The 19,372-nt window shown below is 51.1% G+C and overlaps 8 protein-coding genes across 8 annotated transcripts; 5 read left to right on the plus strand and 3 right to left on the minus strand.

Annotated features, from left to right (window-relative positions):
• Positions 1-603: 603 nt before the first annotated feature.
• Aud_002123 (uncharacterized protein) lies at positions 604-897 on the plus strand (the record flags this gene model as incomplete). The annotated part of the gene is made up of 1 exon (XM_043296124.1): positions 604-897. One exon carries the CDS (start codon positions 604-606, stop codon positions 895-897), a length of 294 nt encoding a protein of 97 aa, XP_043152059.1.
• A 717-nt stretch (positions 898-1,614) lies between these two features.
• Positions 1,615-5,181, plus strand: Aud_002124 (histone deacetylase hosB; the record flags this gene model as incomplete). Its single annotated transcript, XM_043296125.1, has 1 exon — positions 1,615-5,181. The coding sequence occupies one exon, from the start codon at positions 1,615-1,617 to the stop codon at positions 5,179-5,181; it is 3,567 nt and encodes a 1,188-aa protein (XP_043152060.1).
• A 610-nt stretch (positions 5,182-5,791) lies between these two features.
• On the plus strand, positions 5,792-6,730 carry Aud_002125 (AN1-type zinc finger protein; the record flags this gene model as incomplete). The annotated part of the gene is made up of 1 exon (XM_043296126.1): positions 5,792-6,730. The coding sequence occupies one exon, from the start codon at positions 5,792-5,794 to the stop codon at positions 6,728-6,730; it is 939 nt and encodes a 312-aa protein (XP_043152061.1).
• A 247-nt stretch (positions 6,731-6,977) lies between these two features.
• On the minus strand, positions 6,978-8,012 carry Aud_002126 (thymidylate synthase; the record flags this gene model as incomplete). The annotated part of the gene is made up of 1 exon (XM_043296127.1): positions 6,978-8,012. One exon carries the CDS (start codon positions 8,010-8,012, stop codon positions 6,978-6,980), a length of 1,035 nt encoding a protein of 344 aa, XP_043152062.1.
• A 241-nt stretch (positions 8,013-8,253) lies between these two features.
• Aud_002127 (tRNA-ribosyltransferase family protein) lies at positions 8,254-9,890 on the minus strand (the record flags this gene model as incomplete). The annotated part of the gene is made up of 8 exons (XM_043296128.1): positions 8,254-8,440; positions 8,491-8,678; positions 8,734-8,811; positions 8,869-8,926; positions 8,978-9,298; positions 9,358-9,441; positions 9,495-9,745; positions 9,816-9,890. 8 exons carry the CDS (start codon positions 9,888-9,890, stop codon positions 8,254-8,256), a joined length of 1,242 nt encoding a protein of 413 aa, XP_043152063.1.
• A 1,141-nt stretch (positions 9,891-11,031) lies between these two features.
• On the plus strand, positions 11,032-11,731 carry Aud_002128 (uncharacterized protein; the record flags this gene model as incomplete). Its single annotated transcript, XM_043296129.1, has 5 exons — positions 11,032-11,094; positions 11,153-11,209; positions 11,274-11,416; positions 11,469-11,550; positions 11,600-11,731. 5 exons carry the CDS (start codon positions 11,032-11,034, stop codon positions 11,729-11,731), a joined length of 477 nt encoding a protein of 158 aa, XP_043152064.1.
• A 28-nt stretch (positions 11,732-11,759) lies between these two features.
• On the plus strand, positions 11,760-12,497 carry Aud_002129 (uncharacterized protein; the record flags this gene model as incomplete). Its single annotated transcript, XM_043296130.1, has 1 exon — positions 11,760-12,497. One exon carries the CDS (start codon positions 11,760-11,762, stop codon positions 12,495-12,497), a length of 738 nt encoding a protein of 245 aa, XP_043152065.1.
• Positions 12,498-17,582: 5,085 nt separating this feature from the next.
• Positions 17,583-18,908, minus strand: Aud_002130 (uncharacterized protein; the record flags this gene model as incomplete). Its single annotated transcript, XM_043296131.1, has 2 exons — positions 17,583-17,760; positions 17,836-18,908. 2 exons carry the CDS (start codon positions 18,906-18,908, stop codon positions 17,583-17,585), a joined length of 1,251 nt encoding a protein of 416 aa, XP_043152066.1.
• Between the last annotated feature and the right edge of the window lie 464 nt (positions 18,909-19,372).

Below are 19,372 nucleotides of genomic sequence, written 5' to 3' on the forward strand. Positions count from 1 at the left end.
AGCACTCATTGTATATTGACGTCAGTTACAATCAATTGCGGTTATATCATCACTCACCACTGCCATCGTCATTATCCGTTGTCATTGCAACCTTTCTTTCTCTGGAAGATCTAGGCTGGACCCTAGATTATTGCTGCTTCCCATTCGCATCTGCAACTGTCCGTAACCTTAACCTACATGACTACATTGACGTCCAGACCCATATATTAAAACACAATCAACCTTGCGGCATTCTTTTGCGCGCTCTCTTTATGACAATTATCCGCTGGACTCTCAATAATCGGATACTCTGAGCTGCGAATCCGGCAGCAGACAAAGAGAGCATTGTATGGAAGCTTTCGGGCCATCAGCCATTACAGTCACCCCAACGAGCCGCGACTCTCTTATGATCTGAGACTCCACCGTGCATCAGACACTATACAGCTGAATTCATATTGAAGATAACATCATCCCTGGCGTCTGGCTTGCCTTGTTGATCTGACCTGATAACACACCGGAAGGCTGCGGAACCGACTCATCACAACTCCAAATTTCGCCCGCTTGAAATCGTCTCGCACCAAGACCACGAAGAGATCACATAGTGTTCATAAACACTGAATTATCATGTGTCGGCAGTACTATACCCAGTACGCCTGGTGCCAATGCGCAGAAGACGCAGGTCAGAGTCTCTGCGCCGCTCGCAAGCGCAATGGCTGTCAGGGTGTCAGCATCGAAACGGTACATATGCAATGCTTCTGCCACCACCACGCCACTAAAGGCTTCAAGTCCGAGAAGAAGACCAAGAAGTCTATGCGCAACTCCGAGGACGGCTCAACGGACAGTTCACTCCAAGAGAAGACGTCAGCGATATCGAGGAAGTGGTACCAATTCCGCGGACTGCGAGCGCGGACCTTCTGAGTTTGGATCTCTCCTATTCATGACGGACTTTCTGAATTTTGATGCCAGTAATGTTAATGCATTATGACTTGGGATAGGTGATTTTTGGGGAGCTCAGAAGAAGCTTGTGGTGTTCTGGAAGGCTGGGAATGGCGTTTCTCTTCTGGGGAAAAGTGATGATACCATTGCTCTCTGCCTCTTCTTTTGTATTCATTTAGATCCATATCACGATCGATAGAGAAAATCTCGAGATTCCATTGATTCAGTTGATTACCTCCAAGGCGCGACTTCATCTATGCGACTCGGTTCGGCATGTGATCGAAGATCTGCTCTGTATCTCTGATCTGAATAAAATAGCCAATGAACTTGACTTCTCGACTTTAAGGAAAATTCCGAGTCTTCTTACGAAGAAACATTCCATTGTTATCATCGTTTGATCCGCGTCATACTCAAGTAACGGCAGCCCAATGATAATGAGAAAAAGGGCGCCGAAGAAGGGGAGTGGAAGGGATCGACTGCCCCTTGGCTGGATGAGGGGGGTGAATGACGATGGCTCGTTTTCTCTCCTTGTTCCACCCCCCCTTCGCTTCTCTCCTTTCGACTTCCCATCTCCTAATCTGCTTCGGATAACTATAATTCAGTCCATTGTATCTCATCTTTCTCAAAAAGTAACGCGTTACGCTGGCAGTTTCTGTCTCAGCATTTGATTAACGTGCAAATGCCACTTCTATCGCCATCATGGACCCCTCCATGCGCGACGAGCCTACCCAGGCGACATTCACTGCACCATCACCACCTCCCACACCCACTCCCAACGATCTAACCAATAGTCTGAATCATTTGACAATTGCTTCAGCGGCCGCGACTCCTCTTCCAGCCTCTCCAGCCGCGTTATCCCCATCTTCGTTACTGTCGCCTGCGGACGTCCCCGTGCGTTCTTCTGTTGATCTGGCGCATCCTGCACCGCGAAGAACTGTCAGTTCTAATTCTCTGAGAGATGAACGAGATGAACGACGGAAATCCACCTCCAGCCTGAAAAAGCGATCATCGACCGCGTCGCTTCGATCTGCGCACAATAGCGCAGGCACAACTTCGCCTCGTCCCAGTCTATCGCGACGCTCTTCGTCCTCCAACTTCGCGACTTCCCCCACTTCCACGTCAAATATGCCGTCCAAAAAACCTCAGGAGCAAGCTGCGCCCACCGCGGCTTCTGTTGCTGCTGATTTCTTCCAACGAGAAGTCGACTTGCACCAATCCACCGACCTACATTCCAAAGTCGTGGTGGTCGTTCATGACGCATGCTACGGCCATCGTTTCTCGCGGCCACGAACGTCGAAAACCGCCTTGAGTTACATCGTCGAACGGCCCGAGAGGATACAAGCTTGTGTGGTGGGAGTATCCGCGGCTTATGTCCTCATGGCCGGCCGCCATGCTGGAAAGCGCTTTGCGCCTCATCCTGACCTTGATCTACATCAGCTCCCCGCGCCGCCGTTCCAAATCCGCAAGACGTCGCGAACTCTGCCTCTCACTTCTGCGGCTGTTACTCATGTGCACGGGACCAAGTGGATGGATGAGCTGAAAACCATGTGTGATGCGGCAGAATCAAGACTTGCTCTGAATGGCAAAGAGTTGGTTCGGCCGCGCAGCTCAGGAAAGGACGGGGAATCTGCCAAAAAAGCTCCGCTTAATGACGGCGACCTTTACCTTTGCTCCGAATCCTTGAATGCCTTTGAGGGCGCGCTCGGCGGAGTCTGTGAAGGTGTCGATGCCGTCTTCAATTCCAACACTACCAAAAGAGCCTTCGTCTGTATTCGACCCCCTGGCCACCATTGCTCTACCTCTCATCCATCTGGATTTTGCTGGATCAACAATGTACATGTGGGGATAACCTACGCTGCCATGACCCATGGCCTGACCCATGCCGCTATCCTGGATTTCGACCTGCATCATGGCGACGGTTCGCAAGATATTGCATGGGAACAGAATCAGAAAGCCGTGTCAGCCGTCTGGAATGCGGCCAATTACAAGAAAACGAGAGTCGGCTACTTCAGCTTGCATGACATCAACTCATTCCCTTGCGAATATGGTGATTTTGAGAAGGTGCGGAACGCCAGTGTGTGTATCGATAAGGCCCACGGTCAGTCGATTTGGAATATCCACTTGGAGACGTGGAAGTCTGACGAGGAGTTCTGGGATATCTATGCCGCCAAATACACCGTACTGTTAGAGAAAGCGCGCGCTTTTCTACGTCTGCACACCGAACGCCTGCTTGATAGCGCGCCCGGCGACACTCCGCCAAAAGCGGCAATTTTCATTTCTGCAGGATTTGACGCGAGTGAGTGGGAGGGCTCCGGTATGCAGAGGCATCAAGTGAATGTACCGACCGAGTTCTATGCAAAGTTCACTGCGGATGTTGTGCAGATGGCGCAGGAAGAAGGGCTAGGAGTAGATGGGCGTGTCATCAGCGTCTTGGAAGGGGGATATAGTAATCGAGCATTGACCAGCGGCGTCCTCAGTCATCTCGCAGCGCTGGGAGACACATCGACGATTTCGGCCGTCATCAACCATGAGCAGCAAGTCGGCCTGGCTTCCGAAATGTTTGATCGCTTGCATGTATCGGACAACAATGCTCCAGCTGAAGCAAGGCGCACCCCGTCTGATATTGGTTACGATAATGGGTGGTGGGCGCCAACAAGACTCGAGGAACTGGAGTCGCTTGTCTATCCACCTCCTGCCACAGCGCCAAAGTCAAAGTCTGCTCGCACCTATTTTGCACCAACGCAATCTTTCACTGCCAAAGTCGTGACTCCCCCTCGAGATCGCAAATCTACTGGCTCACAGGCGAGCTCGGATGTTGTACCCTTGCCAGAGGTAGGCTGGGCTACGGCAGCACATGAATTATCTAAAATCCTTATTCCCAGCCATCGTCAGACCACGAGTTATCGTCCGGAAGAACTTAATGCAGAAGCTTCACGCATTCGGCGGGAGCGTCAGACCGCTGTGGCTGCCGCCCATGCCGCTCAGAAGGCCACTAACGCAGCATCAGCAGCTTCAGCGGCACTGGAAGGAAATCGGATGCAGCTACGGACGAGAAAGACCAAGGCTTCTTTGCCTAGCAGCCCAAAGGCGGAGACCCCAAAGAAAAAGGTTACGAAGAGCACTCGGAGGATTACTATCGACCCTGGTGACCTGCCAAGTTCAACTGCTGATAGCTCGCCTGCGGTCAGGCCAACTCGGAGGAAAAGCACAACTCCGACTGCTTCTAAGCCTTCGGGTACAGCCGAGACTGGCCCAAACAATTCGAGCTCGTTGAACGTTGGGGCCAGCGAAACGCCCGTACAATCCAGCATAGCCGCGGGTAATTATCCACCGGAGTCTCCTAGCAGCCGCAGATCGAGTACTCCGTCACGGTCCGCTGCTCCCAAACGGACTGAGGGTCCCAAGGTGCCTCCTGTACCGCGCGTGCCGTCTGGTTTTCTCTCAAAACCAGCCACTGGCGATGATCAGAAGATCATTTCCGACAAAACACAGGCGGCAATGACCGAGAAGACGGATTCCAGACCTGTAGATTTGGACGATTTGGCAGCCGGCGTGAAGAAACTGAGTATCAAATTGAAGGTGCCTACCCCTGAAGAACACGCCGCTCGCGAGAAAGAGAGAAAAGCGACAGAGGAACGTCAAAGGCGCGCTCCCAGGCCGACAACATCCAGGACACCGAGATCCTCCAAGAAAGCCTCAAGCCTCACCACGACCGCGCATGCTTCTACTGCCAGAGGGACTTCTCACCCCTCGCCGAGTCCTAGCATCTCTCAGATGCCTTCTCGTCCGAATTTAGTCGACTCCAACGGGGACATGCGTCGGGTGAAGCAGGAGAGCCCAGAAAACGCACCAGAGGAGCTCGTTGTTTCGTCTCCTGATCCTTTGGCTGAAAATAAAATGCCGCTCTTGAGCAACGTCACTATTGATCGCCCTCGCTGGGAAAGACCAAAGGATGTGCCAGTGTCTGGTTCTGCCTCGACGCAGGAGCCTCCTTCTGGGACAGCTACCCCGTCCTCATTGGCTTCAGAATCCCTCCCCGCTCGGCCTACTGTATACACACCACCAACAACCGCGCGTCAGACAATGAATGGACTTCCCGTTCTTACGTCCAGCGGCCCTATTCCTTTTGCGCCGGCAAGCACTGTTCCTAAGGAGGAGCAGGCCTTAGCTATGCAGCAGCCAAGGCTTTTCAGCCATAGTGATAATGCAGGGACTGGTCATCCTGATCTTATGCATGATCACAATCATAAACATGAACAACACTGATTCACTTCGATCTTTGAATGTCTTTCCCTTCTGTTCCCGCTCCGGACTCCATGCGCTAACCTTGCCAGTTCTTTATGTTATCCAATATGCCTTTCTCTTGTTGATTTAGTCTCATGTTTGAATATACCCCCTGAGTTGTACTGAGTTTGTTAGTTTGGGTCTTAACCAGCCTTGTCTCTTCACTAGTGATGCTTAGGTTACATCATAAGAATGGATTAAATTCAACTAATTAACTTCTCTGTGTACTATTATTTAAGTCAAGTTCCTGTGTCGGCGCCTAACGATTACGCAATGGTCGAGAACACCACACAAAGTGGAACAAATAGAGAGGTGCAGATGATGTGCTTTGCTTATCTCCAGATCTCCGGATCTCTAGATCAGATAATCAGCGCCACAGCCACACTGGAATCTTCTTCTCCGCGTTACTGCGCCTCATCCAGTCGTCCTGATAGTGCTGAGTCAGGCACTTCTCTCCACATGTTGCCAGTGGCTTCTAGCGCCATCTCTTGTTGCGCATTATTCATCCTTTCTCTCTTTACTCAGATATAATCAGACGCTCTCTTTGACTATTTCCTTCGTTTAGTTCTGTTCTGAAAGGCGATTTCCCACCATGTCACCCATAAGCGTCTCCAAAGGCCGGACACCCAGCCCGAATGCCCAAGAATCCTTCACGCAAATGGCCGATAAGGACCTCGAGTCCATCGGCAGACACTGCCAATTCGAATACTGCCACCAACTCGACTTCCTCCCTTTCCGCTGTGAATCCTGCCGCGGCACTTTCTGCCTTGACCACCGCACCGAAACCGCCCACCGCTGCCCCAAAGCCGGCGAATGGGCCCGCCGCCGCAATGGCAACCAGAACACCAGCACAGCGAGCCTTCCCACTCAGAAACCCACAATCTACAACTCAGACCAATGCGCACATCTCGACTGCAAGACGCTCATCAACACGCTGAAAGACCCCGGCGTGCGCTGCCCAAACTGTAATAGACAGTATTGTCTGCGGCACCGGCTCCGGGAAGAGCACGAGTGCGCGAAGATCGCACCGCTGGGGGCTCGAGCAGGCAACCAGGGCGCAAGCAATGCGGAGACGATCCGGTCGATGTTCGCGCGGGTGCGTACATGGGGGAAAGACAAGGGACAGGCGCTGGCGCCGAAGCCCAAGGCCAATAGCGCGGCTGCGCGGATCTCGGAGCTGAATGCGCTGAAGAAGGCAGCCAAGGGCGATGCGGGGGTCCCAGCTGACAAGCGGCTGTATCTGCACGTGGTTGGGACGGCGGATGCGGAGGCCCAAAAGGCGGAGCCGCCCTCGGGGGATTTTTGGTTTGATTCGAGGTGGAAGGTTGGTCGGGTGCTGGATGATGCAGCGCGGAGGTTGCGGATTGAGAACGTGAACAATCGGGCTGGGGAGGAGGAGCGGTTGCGGATCTTCCATGTCGATTCGGGAGAGTTTTTGGAGTTTTCGGAGACGATTGGGGGTGGGAAGGTGAAGCAGGGTCACACTATTGTCTTGTTGAGAGGGGCGGGAGTTGTTCTGGGTAAGTCGTGAGGGATTGATCCGCTGCGTTCCTTTTTCCTTCTGGATCCCCTGCCATCTGGAACTGCATATTTAGCATATGATACACCAATAGCGTTTTGGATACCTTCTACATATACCTTTTACGTATCTCCCTGAGCTCGGGCGTATTGGAGTCGTCCTTAGATGTCATGCACAGGCGGGTCTATTTATTCAAATCAAGATTCTAAGCTATATAAGAAACGCTGGTATCAAACACCGTATAAAACCCTGTATGAGGTCAAACGCTCATGTTCATCTTGATAGCCTTGTGAGGCTGGTACCCAATGACCTCAAACTCCTCTTCCTTCCAACCATCCACAACTCCACTACCGCGATCATCACGCTTGATGCGCAGTTCCGGGAACTCAGTAGGCTCCCGCTTGAGCTGCTCATTCAACGCGTCGACATGGTCCAGATACACATGCGCATCACCCATGGTATGAATCAGGGTGCCCGGGTTGAGATCCGTCGCATGGGCCAGTATGTGTGTCAGCAGGGCATACGACGCAATGTTGAACGGTACCCCGAGCCCCATATCGCACGAACGCTGATACAGCTGACACGACAGACTCCCCTTCTGGTCCAGGCCATTCGGATATGAGACATAGAACTGCGCAAACATATGGCAAGGCGGGAGAGCCATCTTCTTCAGATCCGCCGGGTTCCACGCACTCATGATAATGCGCCGATCAAAGGGCGTTTCTTTCAGCTTGCGCACGACCTCTGCGAGCTGGTCGACGCCTTGACCCGTATAATCCGTCTTGGCGTCGACGTACTGCGCCCCAAAATGCCGCCACTGGAACCCATAGACGGGGCCTAGATCGCCGACCTCGCGGTGTCCGAGCCCGACTTTGTCCAGGAACTCGCGGCTCCCGTTACCGTCCCAGATTTTGATGCCTGCTTCCGAGAGGGGGATGGAAGAGGTACAACCGGAGATGAACCAGAGGAGCTCTGCGATGACGGCGCGAAGGAAAACGCGTTTGGTGGTGAGGAGGGGGAGGACGGGGATCGGGTCCGAGGAGGGTGTAGCGCCAGGCTTGGAGAGCGAGAAGCGCAGCTGTGGTGGTGCGAAGATTGAGCGAGTGCCAGTGCCTGTGCGGTCGGGACGATGCTCGCCTTCAGCGAGGATGGTGCGGATGAGGTTGAGGTACTGATGTTCCTCGTGAGCGGGGTTGTGAGGAGGAGTCGGTGTGACGGACTGGCTGGGGGTATCTTGCGGCGTCACGACTGCCGGCGACATGATGCTTGCTTGCCCTTTGGATTGAACTGTCATGGTGATTTGAGTTGCTTCATTGTCCACATTGCTTTGCGGAGGACTTTTTGAGTAACGCGTAAACGCGACGCGCGAAATCACGTGGTGATAAGCAGGTTATCAGGCTACAGTTACATTAGGTTCCAAATTTGGCAATATTACTATAGATGAACTCTGGCAGTTGTACCAGGGTGTCGAATGTTGCTCGACACCCGTCTTAAGGTTATGTGATGTAGATAAAGATACTCTATCAGCAAGCATGCTAGTCTGCCAGCAGATCAACTCCAACGCCACGCAGCGCAGTGACTGCCCACTCAGGGAATTTCGCTTTATCCCCATACAAATTGTCGAAAAACTCACGCAGAAATGCTGGATATCGATCTTCCAAAATGGCCTGGCGAGCGGATCCCATTAGGGAAAGCAAGTAGTGAACATTATGAATGGTGAGACTGTTGAAAATTAGCACTAGCATCCCTCGGGTTCTGAATGGAAGTCTCACAGATGAGCTCCAACTGTCTCTTTGGCAGCCAGGTGGTGGATATACGCTCGCGTAATCCCCAAGCCGCCTTGTTCTTTGGGCCGGCAACAAGAACAGTTGCACCCTTCCTGTACAGGTCGGAAGTCCTCGGCAAACGACTTATGGCGTAGGTTCAGGGAGCCGGAAGGAACCACAGCATTTCCGAATCGCTACCAATCGTCAGTCACAACTTGTGTTCAACCGATTTGCGGAATTTGTCCTTACCGCCGTTCTCGTTGGCCATACGCAATCGAACATGTCCGCACCGAGGGCAACTGCTACAACGAGATCTTCCGGATAACCCTGAGCAGCGTCAATAAAAAAGAGACTGCCCTCCGGAGGGGGAAAGCTAATACTCACCACTCCCATCACGTATCTGGGCTTGTGCTCTGGAAGGAGCCCAGTGCACGTATCCACCCTATAACTGTCAGCTGAACGAACTTCATACCGCATTCACGCCAACACGTACACTTTACAAAACTCCTCCTTTGCTTCACCACCTGATAGACCTCCGATAGCAATACCCGGTGTATCTCGCGCAACCATCTCAGCGCAGCACTGCTTCCGTAGCTCTAGGTCTAGACCGCCTTGAATGATGCAGAAAAGGTTCTGTCTCTCGGGATACTTGTGCGCATCGATACAGCGGTCTAACCACCGAACGGATCGTTCCATAGCCTCGTGAATTCTGGCATGGTCGGGAGAGGTAGTTGCAATGACGTCGTCCAGCTGCATGATGATATCCGAGCCGATCGAGTTCTGCAACGAGATTGAATGTTCTGGTGTGAGTAGCCTAGAAAAACCCCTGGTCAGTGGGATTTGTTGCGCATCCGAACGGGCAAGGACACACACATCGGGGTTCCATCGTGGGGACTGAGGAATCGGACACCTTCCTCGGTGACCTTTGCGAGCTTCAGTAGAGAAACCATCTGAAAACTACATATTGCAGGCGTCAGTGTCAGGTCGAAAAAAAGCCAGAGATAGCTCACCCGCCGCTATCTGTCAGGATATTTCGATCCCATCCTTGGAGCTTATGCGCCCCGCCCACTTGGTCTAGAACCTCCTGCCCCGGTTTCAGGCCCAGATGGTATGTATTATTCAAGCACAGCATGCAGCCTGTCTGCTTCAGCTGGTCATACGTGAGTCCCTTGAGGGACGCCTGTGTCGCAACCGGCATAAAGATGGGAAGCGGAACGGAACCATGAGGGAGATGGAGGGTGCTAGCGCGCGCTTTGGTTGTCTACGTTTGGTCCCTGATTAGATCAAAAAATCGAGTATACCAGAAAATTTAACGGGTGGTGAGAGCTTACTGAGCACTTTTTATGTAGGTCGAAAGTCAATGCAGATGGCATCTTTCTGCGCGGAGGGGTAGCTTCTGTCACCATGTTTGCAATCTGAGGGGTGCGCAGGGCTGGATTGGAGTTTAATTTTGACACAGAACGACTGTTTATACCTCTTAAGATGCTATTATAGGAATGAATGCTTGAATAATATGCAGGACATTTCATTGAGAGAGAAAGGGTAGATAATTGACGCACAACAGCAGAGAAATGCAACAAAATCACGATTCAATCATTATCGATAGATAAAGATTGGCGCTAACCCAACTGGGCAAACTTCGAAGCTTTCCCCATGACCAATCAGCTTGACCGTTGTCCTCTTCTTCACATACCTCTATATTCAAAAACATACAAACACGGGGAGTAGATTAGGTTTTCTCAGCCAGAGTCCAAAGAAGAATTGCGGGGAGAAAATTCGAATTGTCTTCATGATGCCCGACTCGAAAGCTTGTCCAAGATTGTCTACCGCACTATGTAGATGTCAAGCCCTCCGGCGCCAAATGGTGAGCCTGTGCAAGTGACAAGATTCACATATCCTCATAAAGCGGAAAGTGAGAAAATTGATAGACCAAAGCGACTGACAGTGGCCCTTAGTGATGTAGGCTGTGTATTTCTCATAATCTTGGAAAAGGATGCCTGAGGTGGCCCAAGTGACTACACACTTCAAGCGAATCGAGCCACTCCCAAAGTGATAATCTGCCGTCTCCTACGTGATCCCCTGCGCTGTAGGGACGGCCAAATCCAGATTCGCGAGAGAACCAGCCGAACCAGTCGCGTCCCAACCGAAGCATCACATCGCTTCCAAGTTCCGTTGCAAGTGCTAGGTTGGATACGACTTACATCTTCCTTTCGTGACTCCAATAATGTTCGTTGTGTCAACGGCAATGCCGATACGGACCCGCCGATCAAATGCCTTTTTCTGTTATGACAGCAACCAATCACTGTGCTAAGTGCCTAAATGGTGGTTAACCATCTTTGGTCATGACCGTCGGAGGTTCACCGACATCGTGGAATCGCCTTTTCTTTAGAACGGGGTTACCCCAGTCAGCGGAGCCCGCATACTTGTGCGGGGGACTCCAACCGGTGCTGCCAGACCCGAGCCTATAAATATGCTCAAGAAAAGAAGTGCTTCTCAAAATCTTGTTCACTTTCACCCGTGGCTTTTTCGTTGTCTACCCCCGCGAAAATGCGCGAGCCGAAAACCCACCCGAGCGTGGAAGATGCTCGCGATGTTGAGATCGTGTCTGATGTATGCGGAGCGGAATAAGGATTTGAGTTGTAGCTGTCATTGCTAATTGATAACATAGGACATCGATGAGCAGCATTTTGATGCATCATACCGCAGTCCTCAGGAGAAAGCACTGGTTTGGAAACAAGACTTGCGCATCGTTCCTCTATGTGCAGCGATCTATCTTCTCTGCTATCTAGATAGATCTAACATTGGTAAGCATGAATCTGACTCTTGCTCGGTCAGTCCTCACCTTGCTCGGCAAAGGAAATGCAAAAATTCTCAACCATGATACGCACAATGACCTCCTAACTGAGACTAAGATGACCTCGTATCAATACACGTAGGTTTTGTGCGAATAGCTGACGCTAAAGCGTAGAACTGACATGTGGTAGGATTGCGCTTATGGTGTTCCTCATTGCTTATGCGCTGTTCGAAGTCCCTTCAAACTACTTTTTAAAGAAGCTTAGGCCGAGTGTATGCCATAAGAATCTAGCGTTCGAAATCAGAAGCTTACAAAATCTAGAGATGGATTGCGTTTCTGATGCTGTCATGGGGCGCGTGCACAATGGGCTTGGGAGGAGCCCATAACTTCGCTCAGGTCACCGGCCTGCGTTTCCTGCTAGGAGGTATACCCCCTCCCAAGACCCAGTATTAAGTTCACGGAATGACTGACACCGTCAGTAATGGAAGCGGGACTCTTCCCTGGCCTGGTCTACTACCTGACTTTCTGGTATAGACACTCCGAGCGCTCCATGCGCGTGGCCTTGATCCTCGCATCCGCTACCCTAGCCGGCGCCTTTGGCGGTGCAGTCGCATACGGCGTGGGCCACATGAACCAGGTCCATGGACTATCAGCATGGCGATGGCTATTCATCATCGAGGGAGCACCCTCGTGCGCTTCAGCCGTTCTAGTCTGGTTCTTTCTTCCCGATTACCCCGAATCAGCTCGTTGGCTCACACAAGAAGAGAGAGACCTCGCCGCTCAACGGCTGCGAACGGAAGGCTCCAAGGGAGAAGCCAAAGCCATGACTTGGGAGGATGCCAAAGCCGTACTAACAGATTGGCGTCTCTACGCACACTATGCCGTCTGTTGCCTGTCCCAGCCCACTACTGTTCCCACAACTAATGCCTCTCAACAGATCTACTTCGGCATATCCGCCCCGTTTTCCAGTCTTTCTCTCTTTACGCCCGCAATCACCAGCGGTCTAGGGTATACCAACCTACGCGCACAGCTGATGACAGTGCCCCCATGGGCGGTAGCATATGTTGTGACAACCACCGCAGCCTGGTCCGCAGATCATTTCAACAGGTATAAGTCCTCGCCTCAGCACCATGCCCCACAAACGCGCACTAACAGTCTACCATCAGCCGTGGCCTGCATTCCGCCCTCTTCTCCTTCATTGGTGCAATGGGCTTCTTAGCATCCGCCGTCCTCCCACCAAACGCTTACTTAGTACCTCCCCCACCTTCCCTCCGCAGACCCTACAAGGAATCCACTAACATCGGTGAATCAGCACCGCTACGGCTGCCTCATCGTCGCCACCAGCGGTGCCTTTGCCTGCATTCCCCCGCTCCTGGGCTGGCTCTCCTCCAACCTCCGCTCCACAGCCGGCACCGGACTAGCAATAGCCCTGAACGTGTCCTTCGGCGCCCCTGGTCAAATTGTTGGCGTGTGGATTTACAAAGCCAACGAAGCGAAGAGGGGATACCCGACGGGCCACTGGACTAATGCTGGATTACTCCTGTTTGTTTGTGCAGGGTGCATCATGCTCCGATGCTATTACGGGTGGTTGAACCGTAGAGCCAGAGCAAGCGGGAGAAGATTTGCTTATTGATGGGGATGAGTTCAAGTAGGTGTTATTTCTCCATATTTTTTTTTTTTCCTTGACAGTTTTCGGCGAAAATATCATCTGTGACACTGCAATCAAGCGAACGCCACGCGAAGTCGAAGAGGAAAATTAATCCCATAGTGTTCCCCGTAGCCGAGGCTGGCCATGACCAGTTGGCCCACAAGCGGAATTGATTCATCCGGCGGTAAGCACGTGAACGCCGAACGCTCAGCCGGAAAATTTAAGGTTAAGCTCAAGATGTGACATGGTGCAACCAAGGATACGGAACACTGTAACCGTACTTTATTTAACACCGTGATTTCCAGCTGGACAACGAACCCGCACTATTAGTGCATAAAATAGCCCTTCTAAGAAGAGCCCCCAAGTTCCCAACCGTCGTTGAAAGTTCAAGAAGGTGGAGCAACCCAGGAACAGTAGGTGGGTGGGAAAAATCAGAAAAAGGTAGTCCTACTGTCTACTCTGATGGCTCAGCACTGGCACGTGGCAACGAAAATGAGACCATTTTCTCCTAGATGGTCGATTCGCACGAGCAAGAATTGTAATCACTGGCCCATCTGGTGCCGGTGGCATCCAAAGACCCGCGTACACAAGGAGCAAATGGCAAGACCTGTCTAGGTATGACTGTCACAAGAAAGATACACAGGAGCTGGAATCACCAGAAAGGTCAAAGATTTTGACAGTAAGAATCCAAAATGCACGCAATGAAAACAAAATTCGAATATCCGGATTGTTCGTCACAGTTCTGTCGTCATCATCTCGTAGCAAGGTCACAGTAGTGCGAGTGCCTTGCGAAACTGAAAGGAAGTAAAGAGAAATGTACAGAAGGTCGATAAGTCGAACAGAAAAGCATAACCGGGCCGCTTGCAATAGAGAGTGTAAAACGAAAAGAGCCGAGTAAATATGGCAGAGGCTGGTGTTCTGTAGTCCTGTAGAAAGAAGTTGCGGCGAGCGGCAACCAAGAAATGTTCGTTTTCCGATTGTCCACCCACTTCAGCATCGTAGTCATCGATGTGTTCCAGTGCTTGTTGCAGGGTATTGCACAAAGGAGAATGTCGACAGCCGAGAATGTTGTACATAACGTCTGCGGAACCCGAAGAGTCGGGCATCAAGTCGTCGTACGCGGTCATAGGGGCGACAAAGGAAAAAGGCAAAAAGAGGAGGGGAGAAGGCGATCATTCGGTCCGGCCCAAGCAAGCCAGACAGAGAAATGAAAGTAATTCTCAGCCGTGTCGAACCCATTGAACCCCACCCTATCCTGACCATATTCCCGTATTTGCTCGCCTGCTACGGCCACACCTTTCCGGGCAGAGTTTCGGAGCCAGCTTGAGGTTGCTGTTGGTAGGTCAGGAGCGTGAGAGCTACCTCTGCAGCGTCATGTTTGGCGTTAATTGTGAAGTTGCCATCGTACCAGTACCGCGCGGAATATGCTCTACCTTGTACCCTCACGTTTGAGCTCCAAGCTGTCCGACCTCCTGTTTTGGAGACATAAAGCTGTTAGCACATGGTACAACAAGCTGTCAGGTCTGAAAGTCGGTGAAGGGAAAAGTTATTCCACAATCCTGATGCCGCAATACACACTGGGCACCATTCAGTTCACCCACAGGGTAGCTTTCCAGGAAGAGGAATGGACGAAGGAGATGCAACGCAGGGGAAGAATATATACGCAATCAGGACCTGTGAAAGGGGAAAAAAAAAAAAAAAAAAGGAAAAAGTGAGAGAGAATGGAGAGGAGCGAAGGGTTTCAGTTACCTCGACGATCGGAGAACAATGTGTACACCGGAGTTCCAAGGCCTGCAGTTTTGCAATGCTCTGCAGGAAGATACAGCCTGGAATTAGTCCCACGAACGATAAACCGTACGGCACACTGACGATTTCCTTCAAGGAAATTGTAAATTGTAGGTCAAGTGGGGCATACTCTCAAGTTTCTCTATCCATTCAGCCTTCCGACCAGCATTTCCTTGGGTCGAGCTCATGTTGAAGTGGTTTTCTTGTCCAAAATATAATATGATTCTTCGCGGTATCGTGGTCCCTTGCCACCCACAAAAATGAGGGCTGAAATTGAAGAAGATTAAAGCGTAGATAAGATTTGAGAATATCAAGAGCCAACGACCCCTCCGCAGAACTTTTGCCCAAGAAGACGCAAGCAAGTGCCAACTGGAATGCAGACGGTTTCTGGAAGGCAAAGATGAATAAAAAAAGAAGACCCTCGAGCAGCAGAATCAATCGAGCCAGGAGCTTTTGTATCGCTTTTGACAAGACAGTAATACCTCTTTTGAATTTTCTCTTTCCCACTCAAATAGCCCTTATGGACATGGGAAGCGGGGGGTCATATAAACTGTGGGCCATGCTTGACCCCAAATCGTTTTTTTTTTATTTCCCTGTACAAGCAAGACAGTTTTGGCGTGACAAACACGGAGCCTAACCATGAAACCTAACAGACGGGCTTATGCATGTCGCTGGGGACAAGCTACAGCGCCAGCAAATTCTTTCCCCCTCCCTGGTCCTCCAGTCAAAAGGCCGCCAGTTGCATGGAGAACATGCGGATCATTTTGAGGCTGCAATGCTGGAACGGCCCGGCGCACGCCGACTGAGAATGTACCTTGAAGAAACGCCAATTACCAAGAAAAAGGTGCGACGGAGCTCCACCGAGAACCAGATCCATTTGATGGCAAGGATCGGATGGCGCAGAGGCAAAAGGAACTGCTGTGGTACAAGGAAGCCAGTTCACAGATCCGCCTTGAACAACAGACATCTCGTCTCCTTCACTTGCCTTGACACTTGCTCTCTCCCTTTCCTTCTGTTGATTCCAGCAAACATTGCTTCCTATCGGGTACGAAGGATCTAGACGCCTCATGGACGCTTCTCCAAGCACAAGAAGGTGGAAGCCCCTCCTTCTGGAATGACAAGATAGTGGAGAGGTGTGGTCTAGTTGCCCAAAAGCGGAGAGGCGCCCCATAGGAGCAGAAGCGACGAATTGAAGTCAGGATTTGCTCACACCAGCCAGTAAGGCCACCGTAAAGGTCGAAAGCGGGCCCAGAAACCACAATGCCAGCTCATCAATGATTCAATTATGAATCTGGACCGAGGACTTTTAAAACACATCGTCCCTGTTAGCCTTGAAAAACGAATGGTCAAAAGCCAGGCCGCTCTGCATGAACAGATGCCATGGGGACATGGGGTTGCAGACAGGTAAGAAGCGACAGCAAGCAGAAGGAGACAAGGGTGCTGGAGATATCCCGGCAGGAACCTCAACCCAAAGAGGCAACACCAGATGAAACACCCAGCTCGTGCGGTTAAAGCAAACCTTTTGCATGGAACACAGCTTTGCCAGCGAAGACAGACATCTATTAGGCTCAAAGTTGACCCAAACCGTCTGCTGAAAAGGGACCGCCATGATTCGTTGCTTCCCTCTGGCACTGTGTTGGGCATACATACGTGCGTCCTCATGTTGTTCGTCGCCGTCATCTACAGAACATCAATAAATGACACCGATTTCAAGAGACGAAGAGATGTGGACGGGAAAGCGTCGCGGACCACAGAATTATCGAGCACCTGCATCTCAGACGCTATGTGCCAACATTTATCATAGCACCGGGGAAAGTTGAATAGTTTCCACACGAGCTCACTGAAAGCCCATGTCGCCGTTTGATTCGATGAAATCAAAAGGGACATTGACGAGCCTCGATCTGCCCCGCATCGCCCGCAGGACAAGCTTAATTGGTATCTGGCCATAGCTGGAAGAGCTTTCGGCTGTTACCTTCATCGCGAGCAATTTTACCATAGAGGCGAGGAAGGAACGGGCAAATGGGAAAAGGAAATGAAGAAAAAAGACTTCCTTTGAGTTGCGGGATGAAGCCTGGTCCAATCATTCCAGCCTTCCGTAGAAGTAAGTACCTTACCAGTCTAAGGTACCTTACATTGTAAAGGTAGATAGGTAAGGTAGTAAGGAGAAGATGGTGAGCTTTCGCAACATCAGACCCATGATTTCCTCCCTCTTTCCTCCCCTCTTTCCCCTTTTTTTTCCGTCTGGCTCCTCATCCCACTCGTCCTAAGCAAATCATTCGCGCTTCGTCTTGATCTTAAGCGCTGGACTGGCCCACCAGGGGTTGCTAGTGAGGCAGACGGGCTACCATGAACCATGGTTCCTGTACGTTGCTACTGACTCGGTTCAACACAAAATAATCAAAGATCTATGCACCCATCATTTCCCTATCACAATTCAAACAGACTATGGAAGCGCTATCCCAAAAATAACCATGCAATCATATACAAGTTGATCATACTTCCAAAAAAAGAAATGAAAGGAGGCCATCCGACCCAGAGTCGACCGACAAGTGTCAACGCAGCAATAACTAGAGGCCGCAGAGTTCCCGTTACACATTTGAGAGAAGACAACAACTAACAAGCAGGTCGGACTGGAATCCTCGTCGCCAGCGAATAGATACGTGGACATGCAAGGGGATCCAGCCTGGAAATGGCTGTCAAAAATTCAGGCATCATTATCCAGATTCATCAACATTGTGAAAATTTTGGTAGATGGCTTCGCGCCACTGCGCGTCAACATCACGATAGAAGTGCTCGCTAACGGACGAGTCAGACCTCCGTGGCAACGAATTAACCCAACTTCCTTCACGCGCCGTTCTATATCCATTAGAATCAGGCGGATCCCCGCCGGTGAAACACTTCTTCAATAAGTCGCATAGGCCCCATCGACTCAATGTTTTTTGTGAAAGAGGATTTAACCGGTTGACTGGGGTCCGTATGATGCTTCGAGTGCCATCGCCGCCGGATGCAGTCATCAACTAGAATAATCAATCCTGTGGCTACGATCACACTGCAAGACGATCAGTGCCGTGTCCATGTGAGGCGGATCTTGTTCTCGTCCTTGAGAGGAGGGGTTCGGGCTTACTCGGCAACGTCATGCATTTTCTCGTACACCGATGAATCGCTAATCCACATTGAGGACGGGGGCACCCAGCCACCCTTGCTCTTCTCCTCGACAGCTTCCACTGGCGTGAGGATTTCGGGTACAATGTGAGCGATCGTCTTGGATGTCCGCGTGTTGATGAGGTGGTAGGACACTTCCCGCAGATCTCCTTCTTTCCTGCACTCTTTCTTCCATTGGTATTTGGTGGACCAATACTCAAACTCGTACCGCTTGCGTATCCCTGCGCCTCGCCTCTTGACCTCTACATGCGCATAATTAGAAAACTCTAACACCGTTGTATCTGCGAGAGCGACTGGACGACTGGGGCACTCCTTGGCATCTGCTGTTGCATCATCCAAATTCGCATCTTCCTGCTTGATCGAATGAAATCCCGAGTCGTGGCGTTTATGTTCGGCGCCAGCTATCGATCCATTCCCACTCGAGCCAGGCCGCAAGCTTGCCAACACACTGCTCCAGGAGCGCCGAAGAATGGGCCTCTTATCGATACTGGACGATCTGGGCCTCCTTTCTGAGCGACAAATCTCACGACCAGACTCCCGACAGTAGCGCCGAAATGAAAACTTTCTCGAGAACAAGTCATACATGCGGAGATGAAAGAGGATTACATCTTGTTGATAGCCACCCCTTTGAGGCACCAGAGTGTCGACCCGTAGATTCATATTACCATCTAGTGTTGAATCATCATGCCGAATCAGCAGCCGTCGGGATGACGGGAATAGCTCTGCAAAGGTGGTTGGGTTGGAAGGGATCGCGTCAGTGGCATAGATCTCCGGCCTTCGGTCGAGAACCTCATATTGCGGGTCTTCTGGTAACTCGTCGGTTGAGGGTATCGTGGATGCGTACGTTGACGTAGAGTCTCTAGGGTCCATCATGAAGCGATCCGTTTCTGGACATCGCTTAGATGTGGGCCTATAGCTGTAGATCGTAGGGGCCGTGCTTTTCGACCGATCCGAGGCTTCGCTGTCGGTCGAACTAGAGCTGCCCCCCGTTCGGTCACGACGATCTTGACACGACGATGCACTGTAAGATCCCATAATGTCTCTGAATGCGGTAGTGCGAAAAAAAGATGCTTCGGGGTTCTGCAATGTCAGACCCTGGAAGCGAACTGGGACGCGTAGTTGTTTTTGTTCAAAGTCCTCCGTAAAACACGCAGGGTTGAGTCAAAGGTACCAGATAATAATAACTCGAAAAAAGAAAAAAGAACGATGGTACAAAGTAGGTAGGGATACAATATATATATAAATAATTGTTATGCAAATCAGATCACAATCCCCTTTCACTTATTATGGAACAATCGCCCAGCCCAGGTTTTCGTGTATGACAGAGCATCCAGTCGGATACGCTCATGAGGTGAGAGGTGAGATGAGGCGACGTAAGAAAATCGCAGCAGCTGGAACTAAACGAAAAGCAAGGATACTTCAGTCATACGATAGGGTGTTCAGATGCAGAGGCTTTTTCAAGTCTGAAGGGCTTAGAGAGTGTGTTATAGGGTACGAAC

This window comes from Aspergillus udagawae, assembly GCF_001078395.1.
Source record: "Aspergillus udagawae IFM 46973 DNA, scaffold_11, whole genome shotgun sequence".
In the NCBI taxonomy this organism is placed as follows: domain Eukaryota; kingdom Fungi; phylum Ascomycota; class Eurotiomycetes; order Eurotiales; family Aspergillaceae; genus Aspergillus; species Aspergillus udagawae.